Source organism: Bemisia tabaci, chromosome 4 (assembly GCF_918797505.1).
Source record: "Bemisia tabaci chromosome 4, PGI_BMITA_v3".
Taxonomy (NCBI): domain Eukaryota; kingdom Metazoa; phylum Arthropoda; class Insecta; order Hemiptera; family Aleyrodidae; genus Bemisia; species Bemisia tabaci.
In genome coordinates, this window is record NC_092796.1 from 47,483,856 (window position 1) to 47,498,117 (window position 14,262).

The 14,262-nt window shown below is 41.2% G+C and overlaps 1 protein-coding gene across 1 annotated transcript in view; it reads left to right on the plus strand.

Moving 5' to 3' along the window:
- The first annotated feature begins 2,535 nt into the window (after positions 1-2,535).
- stet (stem cell tumor) overlaps positions 2,536-14,262 on the plus strand; it is a 50,013-nt gene continuing 38,286 nt past the window's right edge. The window contains exons 1-5 of the mRNA XM_072299967.1: positions 2,536-2,706; positions 7,304-7,619; positions 9,346-9,895; positions 11,111-11,134; positions 12,608-12,772. Coding sequence (XP_072156068.1) covers positions 9,632-9,895; positions 11,111-11,134; positions 12,608-12,772 — 453 coding nt within the window. The 5' untranslated portion in view covers positions 2,536-2,706; positions 7,304-7,619; positions 9,346-9,631. The remainder of the gene's footprint in view (positions 2,707-7,303; positions 7,620-9,345; positions 9,896-11,110; positions 11,135-12,607; positions 12,773-14,262) is intronic.

The following is a 14,262-nucleotide window of genomic DNA, read 5'->3' on the forward strand; positions in this document are numbered from 1 at the left end:
GTTTGGTTTTTTCTCTTCTTTTGAATAAGACCTTTCCTTCATTTTAATATTTATTCTTGAGGAAAAAGATACCTAGTTTTACATGTTTTTTGGAGATAATAAGATACTCAGATGATTTCATTTTCAAATTTTTTCAAGGATGATGCCCTGAAGAATAAATTATATAGAATTTAAATTATGTCAACAACTTCTTCTTCAAAATGCTAAAAATTCATAAGACAATCCTTTTCATACAAGTCACTTATATTATTGTGATCAGATTATCCGAAGGACTCATTTTTGCTTCTCTTTCAATCTTAAAGTATGCAGTGTTATTATTTTTCCTGTTTTAAAATGAGAATACTGTAAATCCATTAGATTTGCTGCCTAACATTATCCCTGAGAAACACTACTGCCAAGTGTCATTCTTAACTTATGCAACTCAGGGATAGCATGCCCTCGGTGCCTCTAATCGAACAACTTAATCGTCTTCATAATAAGAAATTAAAAAAGAAGGGGTTGCAGTTTTAATTGAAAGTTCTGCCATTCGTCCAATGAAAGAAAAACTTTTTTTTTTACCACAATTTTTTGCGCATTTTAGAAACAACATAAACGCCACAGGTTTTCCAATTCAGATGGGTGCTTTTACAGATGAACCAGATAAGATCCTCGTCTTGTAATGCAGTGTGTTAAATTCATCTCTGTTACTCGGCCCACGGCCGTGCTAAGAAAGATCGTCATTTGAACATTCGAACGTTGCCACATATCTCCCGATAAAATGTGATCTTTGAAAGAAGTCCCGTACTGCCGAGCTAAGGAAAAACGCCGTATAAACATTCATATGTCGTCATATCCCCCGCCGAGAAACATTAATTTTTGAAGAAATTTATGAATATTCCTTTACCTAAATTTTCGGATACTGTTGATTAAATTGCAAATGAACTCATTAGAAAAATCGATGGAAAAACATTCCCGAATTTCCCTTAAAATTCGTATTTTATCAAGGGAAATTCGGCAACGCATGAAGGTGCACCCGCGTTCTTCCTTAGTACGGCAGCCTAGCAGTAAGTATCCCGCCTTGAAATTTTTAGGTGTGGAAAAAGGAAGAGCGAATAAAAGTCTTAGGAAAAATTAAAAGAAAAATATTTTCAAAGTTTCCGGAAAATTCGTATTTAATCGGATGCAATGTGGCAACGTTCGATTGTGGATACGGCGTTTTTCCTTAGCGCGGCAGCACTGCAGTTGGAAGCTTAGAAAAATTTAAAGACAAATGTTCTCAAAGTTTCCGGAAAATTCGTATTTTATTGGATGCAATGTGGCAACGTCCGATTGTGGATACGGCGTTTTTCCTTAGCGCGGCAGCACTGCAGTTGGAAGCTTACGGGAGGAGCAGGAACTTGAGGGTGGATGCGAGGGTGGTGACTGCGGTGCAGGGGGGAGCGGGGGAGGGGAAACGCGAGAAGGGATGATCTCAACTTGGAGGGCCCGCGCAGCGCAGCACTCGCACTCGTAGTCGTCGCGACGCTTCTGAGAAGGGAGAGAACTCTGCGTTGCGACGCGCCTCGACGCACAGTGGGACGGCAAGAGAGGCGCAAAGATATATAGACAAAAGAAATAGCAATCATAAAACTTAATAAATTTAAAAATTATGATTTTTTTTGTTTTTAAACACTTTCACAATGAACTCAGGATGCCTTAAAACGCTTAAAGCAGGGCCGGATTAAGGGGGTGGTCACATGGGCCGCGGCCCATGGCGGCATAATATCTAAGGGGCGGCAAAAATTTGCAATTTTTTAAAGTCTAGGTATAAAAAAAGATCGGATTTATAAAAACAAAATTACAAACGAGAAAAGGCGACAAAATCTCTCATTTCCTGAGAGAATAGTAATTTCTAATTTTGTCGAGTTAAGAGAGAGACCAAACACGCAATTTGGCCCAGAACGGCGCGACTTAGGGAGAAATGATAACGAGGACTTGAGATGAAAAGAAGAAGCCCTCGGCGCAGCGATCGGCATGTAACACATATTAGCGCCTACAAGACTGCACGAATACTTCGCGCATTGCGCCAAACACAGTGCGGTCAGCGTGAAACGCATAGCGCCTACAAGACTGCGTGAATACTTCATGCATTGCGTCCAACACGGTGCGGTCTGCGCGGCGCCGCGGCGGAAGTTAAAATCATTGAACCACATTTACGTTTGTTCTTTCATAATTTTTTCGCTCATCTCTTATGAATGGAAGGCCTTGTCCACACAGAGATGGTATACGGAACTTAACTTCCGCGCAAAGTTTCGTGAACTTTTGCTCGTAGTGTTGACAGGGCTTTTCCAAAAAAACGTGTTCAACACGAGTAAATGCACCCGTCCCCCGCTAGCACGTTCATTTGATGGTTTTTATCGAGTGCCGAGACGGACTCCAGGGGCCCCACTGTGCGGCCGCTACGGACGGGCGCGCGGCCCACGAAATTGTGCGCAATCGCGCCCCCCCCCCCCCCCCCTCTCTCGACGTCCCTTCGCGGGTGAGTGACGTGGAGTCACCATGAGCGCAGCTCGTGAAATTAGGTGTGCGTCCTGGTGCGTCAGTGTGTGCGCGTCCACGTGTTGTTGTGGTTTCCGAGCCCTCGGCTCCCATCTCGCGTTCCTGTTCCTGTCGCAGGATATTAACACCCAATCGCAACATCTGGAAACGCAAGGATAGGACGCGATTCGACAGCATCTTCGTGTAGCGGTACGTCTTTTTCCGGTAAACTTTTGCGTGGGTCCTTATCATTGGAGGCACAGTGATAACAGACGTCAGTTTGGCATGGCGTGCGCTCACGCATCGTGAGTTCGTGAGTCATGACAACGACAAGCGTCCGATCCCTCAGGGTTACGGGTTCACTCGGGTTATCATCCCTGTCATTCGTCCCTTCACCTCGTCTCCGTTTATATCGTGATTTTGAAAGTAGGTGGATTTCGTGCCCGATTAAATTCTTATGAGGAAAGCCTTTTTAATACTTGTAAAATCGATATTATGTTGGGTGATAAGGTCGTTCTTATGAGTTTTGTTCCATATAAAAGTTGTTTCAATATAAAGCGATTGGAATGGAAAAATCAGACATTTATCTGACTAAACATTTGTAAGAAAAAAAAAGTCGATAGTTGTTTTCAAAAAATGTTTTTGTCGACGATTGCTGCGTTGCAAGTCTCCGCTTTATGTCTTACTATTTATATGATTTAGAAAAGTAATAGGTAACCAATAGTATTAATTCATTTTAAACAAAACATAAATTTCCGTGGCGATAATTTTTTTATCTCTAAAAAGTAAAACATTATCAGAGATTAGGGGTACGCCCTCTGACCGCTTCGCGGTCCAACCCCCAGTGCTTCGCGCCTCAAGCGTTTTGCATTATGCTTACCTATGCGTTATGCGATATGCGTTACTCTTATGGTTTTATACTATGGAGTATGATCTTTAAACGTTGCATTGTAGATAGGTACGCTTTTTCCGACTTGGCTATCGATATGAAATGAAGTCAAAGATACCAAGAATTTTGCATCAGGTCGAGATCGTCAAAAAAGGTACTTAAATCTTCTGAATCAACACAATGTATTCTTTAATCCTGAAAAAGGGTAACATTTTACCTGAAAAAAAGAAAAAAGTAAAAAATTAAATACGTAATAGAAAAAAAACTTTTTCATGTTTGATTTTTGGGCTCCATTTACTTTAATTGATTGATTGATTTTATTTTTTATTTAATCTTTCTTTTTGGCGTAACCAATGTCCTTTTTTCACCAGTACCTTGGTTTTAAAAATACATTTTGACATACTGATTTGACCGAGCTATTATTGCCACCAAAAAAAGTGTATGCAAATTTTCCCCCCATAAAAAAATTCAAATGGCAACACGATGTTACCTACTAATTTCATTGATGAAATAAAATTGTTAAGTATAGGAATAAGAAAACCTTATCGCTACCAAAAGCTCAACATAACTTTTGTTCGAAGTTTTAAAAATCTCTTCAGATGTTTCCGCAAAACTCTCTGTCGAAGGGAGATATCGACGGTGAAACTACCAAACCACGTATCTCGTTTGCAGTGTTTAAAAATCTACGCTCGCATTTTATTTTTTTGAAGTAGACCAAATCAATATCATTCCTTGAAATTTTCACAGAATTTTCTCCGCACGAAGAGGAAAAATCACAGAAATTTTCAAGACTGGACGTTAAGTAGTTTTTCATTTAAAAAATAAAGTATGACAGGAAGTCAGCGACGTCGCAAACCGAGATACGTGGTTTGGTAGTTTCACCGTCGATATCTTGCCTGTGGTCCATTACTGCAGCGAAAGCGAAAACCAGCATGAATGAAACACGCGCGCAGCGCGCGTGTTTTGAAATCTAATGACCTTGAGCTATTTACGTCATTCATCCGATCGCGCGCGGCCCGCGGCACAACCGTCCAATCGCAATCTCTCCTCTCCATTGTTTATCCTCTTTACTCCATAGTATTGGCTGATACCGTGATAACTTTCCCTCCATTTTTGCATCCGTTATGGGATCTTATATTCTTGAGCCTTGCTTAAGTATTGAATGGATTCATTCTACGAGAATAAGCCTAACTGAATTTCACGTCGTCTTTATTATTTTAACAAAATCCAAGTAATATGGTGCTTTGACAAACCTTTCTGTGAATCCCCCCCCCCCCCCCCCTTCCAGAATGAACTCACAAAATGTCAAGTCGGAATGTTGAAGATGGATTCATGAAAAAATGGAACAAGAAAAAGTATATAGACAACGTGAAATGCAGTCATAGACTGATTCCGGATAGATGTGTTCCAATTGGTCTTTGCGAATATTCGAGCATGAAAATATGCAGTATGCACTTATACAGAGATAGAGCCATATCGATGCACAGTGGGTCGAGTCAGTGAAAGAGGTCGCACATGAAATTTTCGTTTAAAACTGCAAATTTTGATGTTTATTTCGTCACATTTTAAACTTTCATGGGTGCTTTTGGAAGAAAATTTTACGAGGAAAACATTGAGACTACTTTTAGAATCTCTAACAAGGGGAGCTTCCCAAGTGTAACCGGAATTTCGAGTTGAAATTTCGCATGAAGATACTGGAGATGATTTTAGGGATGCCGTATTTTTTCGTTTTTTCGAATGGGGTCGGGAAAGCCCTCAAAAAAAGGGCTAAAGATGCGGAAAAAACGCGTGCGCTAGCGGCACAAGGTAAACGTAGGTGATAGAGGCTCTAAATCCTTATTAGTACTGCGTGGCCAAACGGTAGCGCGCTCGCCTCGCAGGCGGGAGGTCCTAGGATCGGATCCTGATTACAGCTCGTAATTTTATTTTACTTTATGCTTGTTTCTTTTTCTTTTACTTTATTTTGCACCATTCGCTCCGCAAACCGACTTACGAAGTAGAACAGTAGTGACTGAAGATTTTTTACATAACTATGCTGATAAAAACTCGAAGTTTCTCTTGGATTGAAACGTTATATATAATTGAATAAACAAAACACTCTAAAACCCACCAAATTTCGTTGCCAAGCTGAATTTCCGGAGTATCAGTCGAATCTGTATCTGTATCTGACTGATACTCCGGAAATTCAGCTTGGCAACGAAATTTGGTGGGTTTTAGAGTGTTTTGTTTATTCAATTATATATAACGTTTCAATCCAAGAGAAACTTCGAGTTTTTATCAGCATAGTTATGTAAAAAATCTTCAGTCACTACTGTTCTACTTCGTAAGTCGGTTTGCGGAGCGAATGGTGCAAAATAAAGTAAGTGAAAAAGAAACAAGCATAAAGTAAAATAAAATTACGAGCTGTAATCAGGATCCGATCCTAGGACCTCCCGCCTGCGAGGCGAGCGCGCTACCGTTTGGCCACGCAGTACTAATAAGGGTTCAGAGCCTCTATCACCTACGTTTACCTTGTGCCGCTAACGCACGCGTTTTTTCCGCATCTTTAGCCCTTTTTTTGAGGGCTTTCCCGACCCCATTCGAAAAAACGAAAAAATACGGCATCCCTAAAATCATCTCTAGTATCTTCATGCGAAATTTCAACTCGAAATTCCGGTTACACTTGGGAAGCTCCCCTTGTAAGTTTTGTATAAACGGAGTTATGAGCGTTTAAAGTAATTAAAGTTTCCAAATTTTGTCCGACCTCTCCTATTGACTCGACCCATTGTGCGACGGCGCGAAACCACGTATCTCCATTTACAATGTTGCAGCGATTTCCTGCCATACTTTTTTTTTCCTCGGAGAACTAGTCAACGTAAATTCACAAAAACCTCCATAATTTGTACGTATTTATGCTAAAAGGAACTATGTGCACAGGATTCGCGTGCAACTTAGTTCCTTTTAGAATAATAACGCCCATTTTTCTTCCCTATCGGTAGAACACCCTGTCTAAATTTCAAGCTACGAAGTAGGCTTGTTTCTTTTAAAAAAAATAAACTGGGAGCGGAAATTTTGAAACACCACAATGGAGATACGTGGTTTTGCACTATGGCCGTCGGTATACTGCCATGCCAAGGAAAAACGCCGTATGAGCCCTCAGACGTTGCCAAACCTCCTTTGACAAATCATTAATTTTCGGGCAAATTTGTAAATATTTTTCTTCCAATTTTACAGAGGATTTTGTTCGTAATTTGATCTTAAAAATCTAAAAATTGCAAGGTCAAATATTAACAATTTTCTTCAAAATTAAATATTTTCTGCGAGGAAATTTAAAACTCTCGAATGTTCATACGGCGTTCTTCCTTAGCACGGCAGTATACATGTGAGGAGCGACCAGTAGCGTTCCCTTACCGATATAATTTTACAGAGAACAGAATGGACACAAGGTGTGTAAGAAGCCGCACATAACTATTTCGCCTTCAATTCCGAAGTAGGCCAAAGAACATACCTCTAGTCCGTGCTCAACAAAATCGAGGCCCTGGCTGGAGCTGGAAGTAGAAAGAACATCTCTTGGTTGCGATGTTGCAGAATCTCCACTGCTAATAACGTACATTTTAGAGCGGGAACTATTGGCGATTTTCTGAAATTTTTACTTTTCAGCATTGTAAAATTACATAGAAAATGTAGTAAAAGTTTAAACCAATTCCATGTATTTGCTTCAGTTATAGTGGATGAAACGTTAAAGGAATCCTGAGACACCGCAACCAGGAAAATGCCCTCTCTGCACCTAGCGTGAAGGTCACAAAGGTTGAAAAATATTTTTACCATCACATTAAGTAGATGTGTTTCGATCAGGTCTTAAACTGAAATATTTTAGAAGTGAATTTGTTCATTGTTGTGTTTCAAGTTTTAATCTTTAACTGTGATCATTGACGACAGGTGATGGTGGCGTAGATAATCACGGAACTCTCTAACAACCGTAATCCAGCGTGAGACTCCCTCGGCTTAGGAAGCCCCCCCCCCCCCCCCCCCCCCCCTCCATCGCCAGTGACAATCGAGGCTGATTGCTAGTAATTTGGTGACGGGCAGAAACACTGATGGGCCAACGCGCTGCGTCCGCTGGTATCACCGCCTCATCAGTCATGAGACACTGTCGCAGTCAAGTCCTATGGAACAGGAATGAGAGCAACTTTGAATCGGCGCCCTCCCATGAGCTACCGTCGTCTTTTTGACTCTGAGAATGGGCTCGTTCAAGGTAGATATGGTTAATTTTATGATAATTGAGCGGCTGAAGGACAAGGCGCATAAGTGCAGTTTTTGCTATTTCGAAAAATACGTGTTTGCAGTTCCGGAATTACACGGATCCTTGCGGCGGAAAGGAGGGACTAACTACCTTTTTGATGCTTAAAAATTTGAATTTGGGAGCGAATTTTTCACAGAATATGCATTCCGACTAGGATTACTTGAAATTATTGATAACACAATGTTTTCAAAAACTGCACAATATGTGCCTTGTCTTCCAAACCCCTCAATTATTCCCATGAAGTTTCGTACAATTTCCAGAGATTCTATGAATGGAGCTCAGGGCCGGATTAAGGGGGTGGCCACATGGGCCGCGGCCCATGGCGGCAAAATTTAGGGGCCGGCAAATTTTGCAATCATTTTGAATGTACGTATCAAAAAAAGAGAGAAAAAAAAATCTGATTCAGAGAATAAATTACATACGAAAAAATCCGACAAAATCTCTCATTTCCTGAGAGTAAAAGTATGGTAATTTCTAATTTTGTCGTCTTTCGGTGATACAAGAGACAACACCTTTAATTAGTCGAGTTAAGAGAGAAACCAAACACGCAATTTGACCTGGAACGGAGCGGCGTGGCGGTCGGCATGAAACACATAGCACCTACAAGACTGCATGAATACTTCACGCATTGCTTCAAACACTCTGCGGTCAGCAGCAGTCGGCTTGAAACGCATAGCGCCTACAAGACTACATGAATACTTCACGCATCGCGCCAAACAGCGCGGTCCGCAGCGGTTGGCGTGAAACGCATAGCGCCTACAAGACTGCATGAATACCTCACGCATTGCGCCAACACAGTGCTGTCGGCGCGGCGGTGGAAGTATGTTGGTTCTTTCATAATTTTTTCGTCCTTTTTTATAAATGGAGGGCCTTGTCCAAACAGGGATGGGTTTACGGAACTGAACTTTTGTCAGTGTTGAAAGGGCTTTCACAAAAAATGTGCTCAGCACGAAGAAACGCGTCCCATACGCCCCTCCCCCACCGGCACGTTCACTTGATGGTTTTTATAGATCGTATTCGACAGATCACACAGGTGAGATTATATTGATATCGATTGGTTCAATATGTAACCACAGCCTCAAAAGTCAATTTAGAAATCTGAGGTAACGGGTCTTATGTGATCGAATTTTTATTCTCTCGAGTAGGTACCAAATGGCAATGAAAAGTGAAATTGTTAGGAATTTTTTCATTTTCAGCTTTTCCAAATTAAATCCTAAAATTTTCGTTTGAGGCTATGTTCTATTGCTTTGAACCAAACGACACATCGAACCACTGTCGAATACGATCTTTTGATGTTTCAAAACAAATAAGAAGGAAGCGGAATAACACAGGCGGCCCATGGGCGGCATGTAGGTAAATCCGGCCCTGATGGGGCTTACTATTTTTAAGCCAAATCGGCCATAACACGGAATTCTTAAAATTTCTCAAGGGTACGCCAAAAATCATGAAAATCTTGTACATTCTAAAGCTTTTTCTCCATGTAAAAATCTTGTCAATGCAAATGTGCGATGATGTTTAAATAGTCCTTTCCAAGACCTCCGTGAAGAAACAGTTAAATAAAGACAGAGTCAAATAATATCAACAAAATGTCAGTACCAGACAGAGTACTCAAACCCGTGTAGACTTACTGACCTAAATTTTTTTTCGACCTAAATTTTACTTTCTTTCTCTGTTCCAGGTCTCCTTTTTCGTTCACATCCAATCGGGTTCTCTCCAGCCTTCGAGGCCAGCTTTCAAATACCGCCCAGGAACAAAATAGTCCACATTTGATGCTACATCGCCTGATGAACCCTGCAACATTTCTGCTTCGGTATCAACAAGCGAACTAACCTTCAAGAACCCGACGGTAGAGAAATCACTCGGTTCCGACGTGAACAACTGGAGGAATCCCGACGATCCGGGACCCCGGTGAGTGACGCGCGGTGGATGAGGGTAGCGGATCCGGGCGTGGGTGTGGGCCGGCGATGGTCATCCCGCTGTCACCGTGCCGTGGAGGGGTTGGGACCGGGGCCCGGGCTTGGCCCCCCATCCCCGGGGCGGGGGCCCCCCTGACGGCCAGCGTCACCCTGTCCGGGGGCAGCGGCTCCCGCTCGCAAGACCGCGTCACGACGGGCACCCTCTCCCTCTCGCCGGCCAAGACCCTGGCCGCCCACTCGCTCGACTCGCCGCCGCCGGACTACGAGAACAGCTCCGACGACGAGGATCTCAAGAGAGCCATCCTCTATGACGTAAGATTTTCAATATTTATCAAAACCAGAGGCCGCGAATGAGTTGGATTGCATTTTGCAAAAAGGAACCACTAGCATTGCAATGTTGCTAAGATTGTGCAACTTCTATTGTCTTGGAGGAAAACCCCGATTATCCATAAATAGTTTCTAATTTACTCGCTAAAAACTGTAAATTTAAGACAAAAATTACCATCTAAATTTCATAGTTTTTCACGATTTCCGCAATTTTATTGCAAAAGATGAAGTTGCACAATCTTAGCATCATTGCAATGCTAGTGGTTCCTTTTTGCAAAATGCAATCCAGTTTACCTACACTTCTAAAACGATTGTTAAAACAACGGCGTCTATAAAACCGAGACGAACTGGCACGGCGATTGGATTCGGCGGCTGTCGGCGATCCAATACCAGCGGGCCTATTATTGAAATCAATATACAAAGCGATAGACAAAGCTATGGACAAAGCGATAGACAAAGCAGGAGGCAATGAGAAAATGGAGCGATCCTATTGGTGGAAGCAGGTGGTTGCAATACACAAAATAGGTAAGTGACACACTAACTGATGGCAACCCACGAGAGATCCTATAGGTAGTCCATAATTTCCCACCTTACTTAGTGACAACCACCCGTTTCAACCAATAGGATCGCTCCATTTCCCCTTTGTTTTCTATGTCTACGGCTCTGTACATCAATTTCAATAATCAGCCCGCAGGAGGTCGATCCGATCGCCAACTCCTGACGGATACAATATCTACCAAAGACGACCCTGTTGACAAACATTTTTTCGATATATACGTCATCGGGAGAGAATTGCCATTCCAGTCCTTCCATTGGCTCCTTCTTTTGGACCTAGGTAGACAGATGACGTCAGAGTTCTACACATGACAAGGCTTTTTTTAATCTCAACTGCTATAAAAAAGTTTTTTTTAAAAAAACTCGATAAATATTTTTGCTTCATTGTCTGGAGAAAGTTTTTACCATCAAAGTTCAAATGTATACTTAATTTGACTTCTTAGCAAATCGTTATTTCACCACCCTTCCTCTATAAAGGCTTATGTATGTACATTAAACATGATGAAATCGTCGACATTTGTCGCAAATCTGCCTTTCTTCTCTGATGCTCGTCAGATATAGCTTTTTCTTAAAGTCGAATTAGTTTTTTTAAAATTCAAAACTAATGACCATCATTTGTATGTTTCTCTTCTTTTTTGTTCACAGAAATGGAGGCAACTTTTTGATAAGGTATGTACTAAGTTAACCCTGTTGAACTTTACAGCGCACTATTTCTTTGATCAAAGCAAAATTTTTGTGTAAAAACGATGCAAAAGATGTGCAACGACCTTTCTCCCCAAGAGGAGGGTAAAAAAGAAAGATGCCTCCCAATTCTGGGACAATATCTAGCGTCAGAAAATTCTTCATGGGTCACCATAGAAAATAATGTTTCTTCTCCCATGAGAAGACGGTACAGTGAGACGGTAGACGGTATGGTTTGGTATGGTTTGGTATTGGAGGAAAACGATATGGTTTGACGTACATGTCGGCCCATCCTGGCCTGCATGTACGTCAAACCATATGGTTTTCCTCACGAAAATACATGTCAATTTTGCAACATTTCCCAACGCAAATTACATTTTTACCGGGAGAATCTTGAAAATTTCCAATACTGTCGATTTTCCTGATTTTTCTTTTGACCTCATGCAAAAATCGGAAAACAATTGGACAAAAATTGCACAGGCATATTCTTGTTAAAATCAAATTCTAGTCAATTTTGCAACCTTAGTATATAATTACGTTCCTTCGGGAGGAACTGAAAGTGCTAGTCCAACGGAGAGCAGCGACATTCCCACTTAACGGCGGCGTGCGCCTTCATTTTTGCCAAATATGCAATACGCTCTCCCAAGAGTCGAAATAGTGGTAGCGTAGCCAGGCGCTGAGAAGCTGGGATGTACATGTCAAGAATGAAGCCCGCGTGGCGAACTGCGGCGACACATATTACGGTTGCTATTGATACGCCCCTGTTCTGAATTTGTCAATGAGAGACTTATTTCCTTTGTCTAAGAACATTTTCCTGAAAAGAACAAAAAGACATTTTTCCTAGCATCAAAAGCAAGATGGGTTTGTTTTTCTTTCAGGAATAGAAAAACAAAGTATGAGCAAAAATCTAAAGGCAATTCGTCCCAGATTTTTGCGTGGTCGAACTGGCGTGCGATATAAGCATGTCGCATCAATTGAGTAAATCTGCTCGGCAGATTTTGAATTTTTGTCCAAGGGAATTTTTTCAAAAGGACGATAGCCTCCTTCGCACGAGCCGAAAAAATCATTCTCAATCAACAAAGTAGCAACATTGAGAGCAATGAAAGCAGGATTCTTTTTGGAAAACAGCCTCGTATTCCACACAATCATCGACTTCTGTTTCAAATGCGAGGTTCTTATCCATAAAGGCTCTTGCCTTCATATTTCTCTGGATTTTTCAATTTTGCTGGTTGAAGATGATTCCTTAAGCTCATGCGTAGGGGCTGTCGCCTTTTTTTTTTTTTTTTTTTTTTTTTTTTTTTTTTTTTTTTTCTAAAAATTCAAAATCTGCCAAGATTTTTTACGTAATCAATGCGATTTATCGCTCTCCGGTTAGATCACGGCAGAAACCAGGACGAACCACCTCAAAACGTCATTAGTTTTCAATGTCTCATGGTCGGTTTGTTTGTTTGCTATTGGTAGTACGATGTGGAGGGCTACGGCGAGATCCCGTGGGATGATCTGCTGCGCGCACTGGTCATGCCGGATTTCATCGCCCAAGTTTGCCCGAACAAGAGGGAGATGCTCGCTGAGAAGGCTTACGAAAGGAAGACCACCGCTATTACCTTCCAGGACTTCGTTAACGTCGTAAGTAGAACACATTGTTAATGAATTATCGGACCACGTTCAGCAGAAAGGCGAACCAAGCCGCATCAGCTTTCGTTAAATTTAACTGGGCTATTTAACTTTTTACGAAAGAACAAGTGGACCACATTTTGCAATAAGGAATCACTATTTCTAGCCCGTTTTAGAAACAACATACATGCCATTGATTTCCCTATGCAGATATGTGCTTTTATAGGAGAGCCAGAAATAGTGGTTCCTTATTGCAAAATGCAATCCAAGTGTGATGTAATTTTTAAAATTTTAAGTAATTTGCTTCTTATTATGCAGGAAATTCACTGACGTTTGCACACAAATCCGAACAACCGTTTTCACGTAAAACATTAAATTGCCCAATAACATTTGGCAACTGCTGATATGGCTTGGTTCCTTTTTGCTAAGCGCGGTCCTATTCCTGCTGCATTATAACCCAATGAGTCGAATGGTTCCTGCCCAGTGCCGATTCTCGTGAGTTGGCAATGCTGTTTTTTTCCATTTAAACCTATGTGAAACAATCGATTCTAGGTTACCCGGAATCGATGTATTCAATGATTTTAAATAGAGCAATATTATCAGTGTCGCCAACTTGCTGGAATCGCCACTGTTCGGCCCTAAAACACGTGTGCCATGTTCACACGCAAATGTAAAGTACCTTTAAAGTGAGTGTATGGGCATCAGAGGATATTTGGTCATTTAGTGCCTTAGGAGGCCCTTAATTTGAAATATAAAAACAAATGGCGGGCTAGGCATTCGTGTGATTCAAAATGCCAGAAAATAAGTTTTTACTCGTTTGTTTTACCATGAACGTCATTCATGTCACACAAATAAGTCGCAGAAAAAACCCCTCGAATTTACGAAAAAGAACTGTGTCTAGTAACTAGGGATGCCCCCCCCTTCCCTATTTCAGTTCACATTTGAAGCGAGTGGACTTGGTTTATACTAGTGCGACGTAGCAAAAAATTGAAATAAAGTCGCATTTCAGGGAAATAAAATCGCAATTGTTTACTCTAAGATTGCAACATTTTCAAGTCTCTTAATTGGTCCATAAATGCATGTCGATTTTCAAGATCGATAAAATGAGTTCCACAAATTAGAAATATAGGCGCTTTGCCATTCTGAGAAAAATACTACTATTTTCAATCGTTTTATTAACGCAATAATTGTCGATGCGAGGAGCTCCTTCAATTGGTAGATAGGCAGCATGCTCAACACCCCGATGCAGCAGCTATGCAACTCCTCCAATCTATGCAAGTTCAAGCTCTGCTCTACTTGATGTCTTAAATTATATACTTTCTCCGTTGCATCGGCATCGTGCGTATTTTTTGAAACTTTGTTTGAAATTTTTTGAAGTTTTATTCGGTGGAAAATATCATATAATTTGTTCCTGAGAAATTTTATGTGTAAAATTCCATGGTATTTTTGGGTAAGCCAAATTTCATCCAGCTCCTCTAGAGCAGTGTATTCTGGTTGACTTA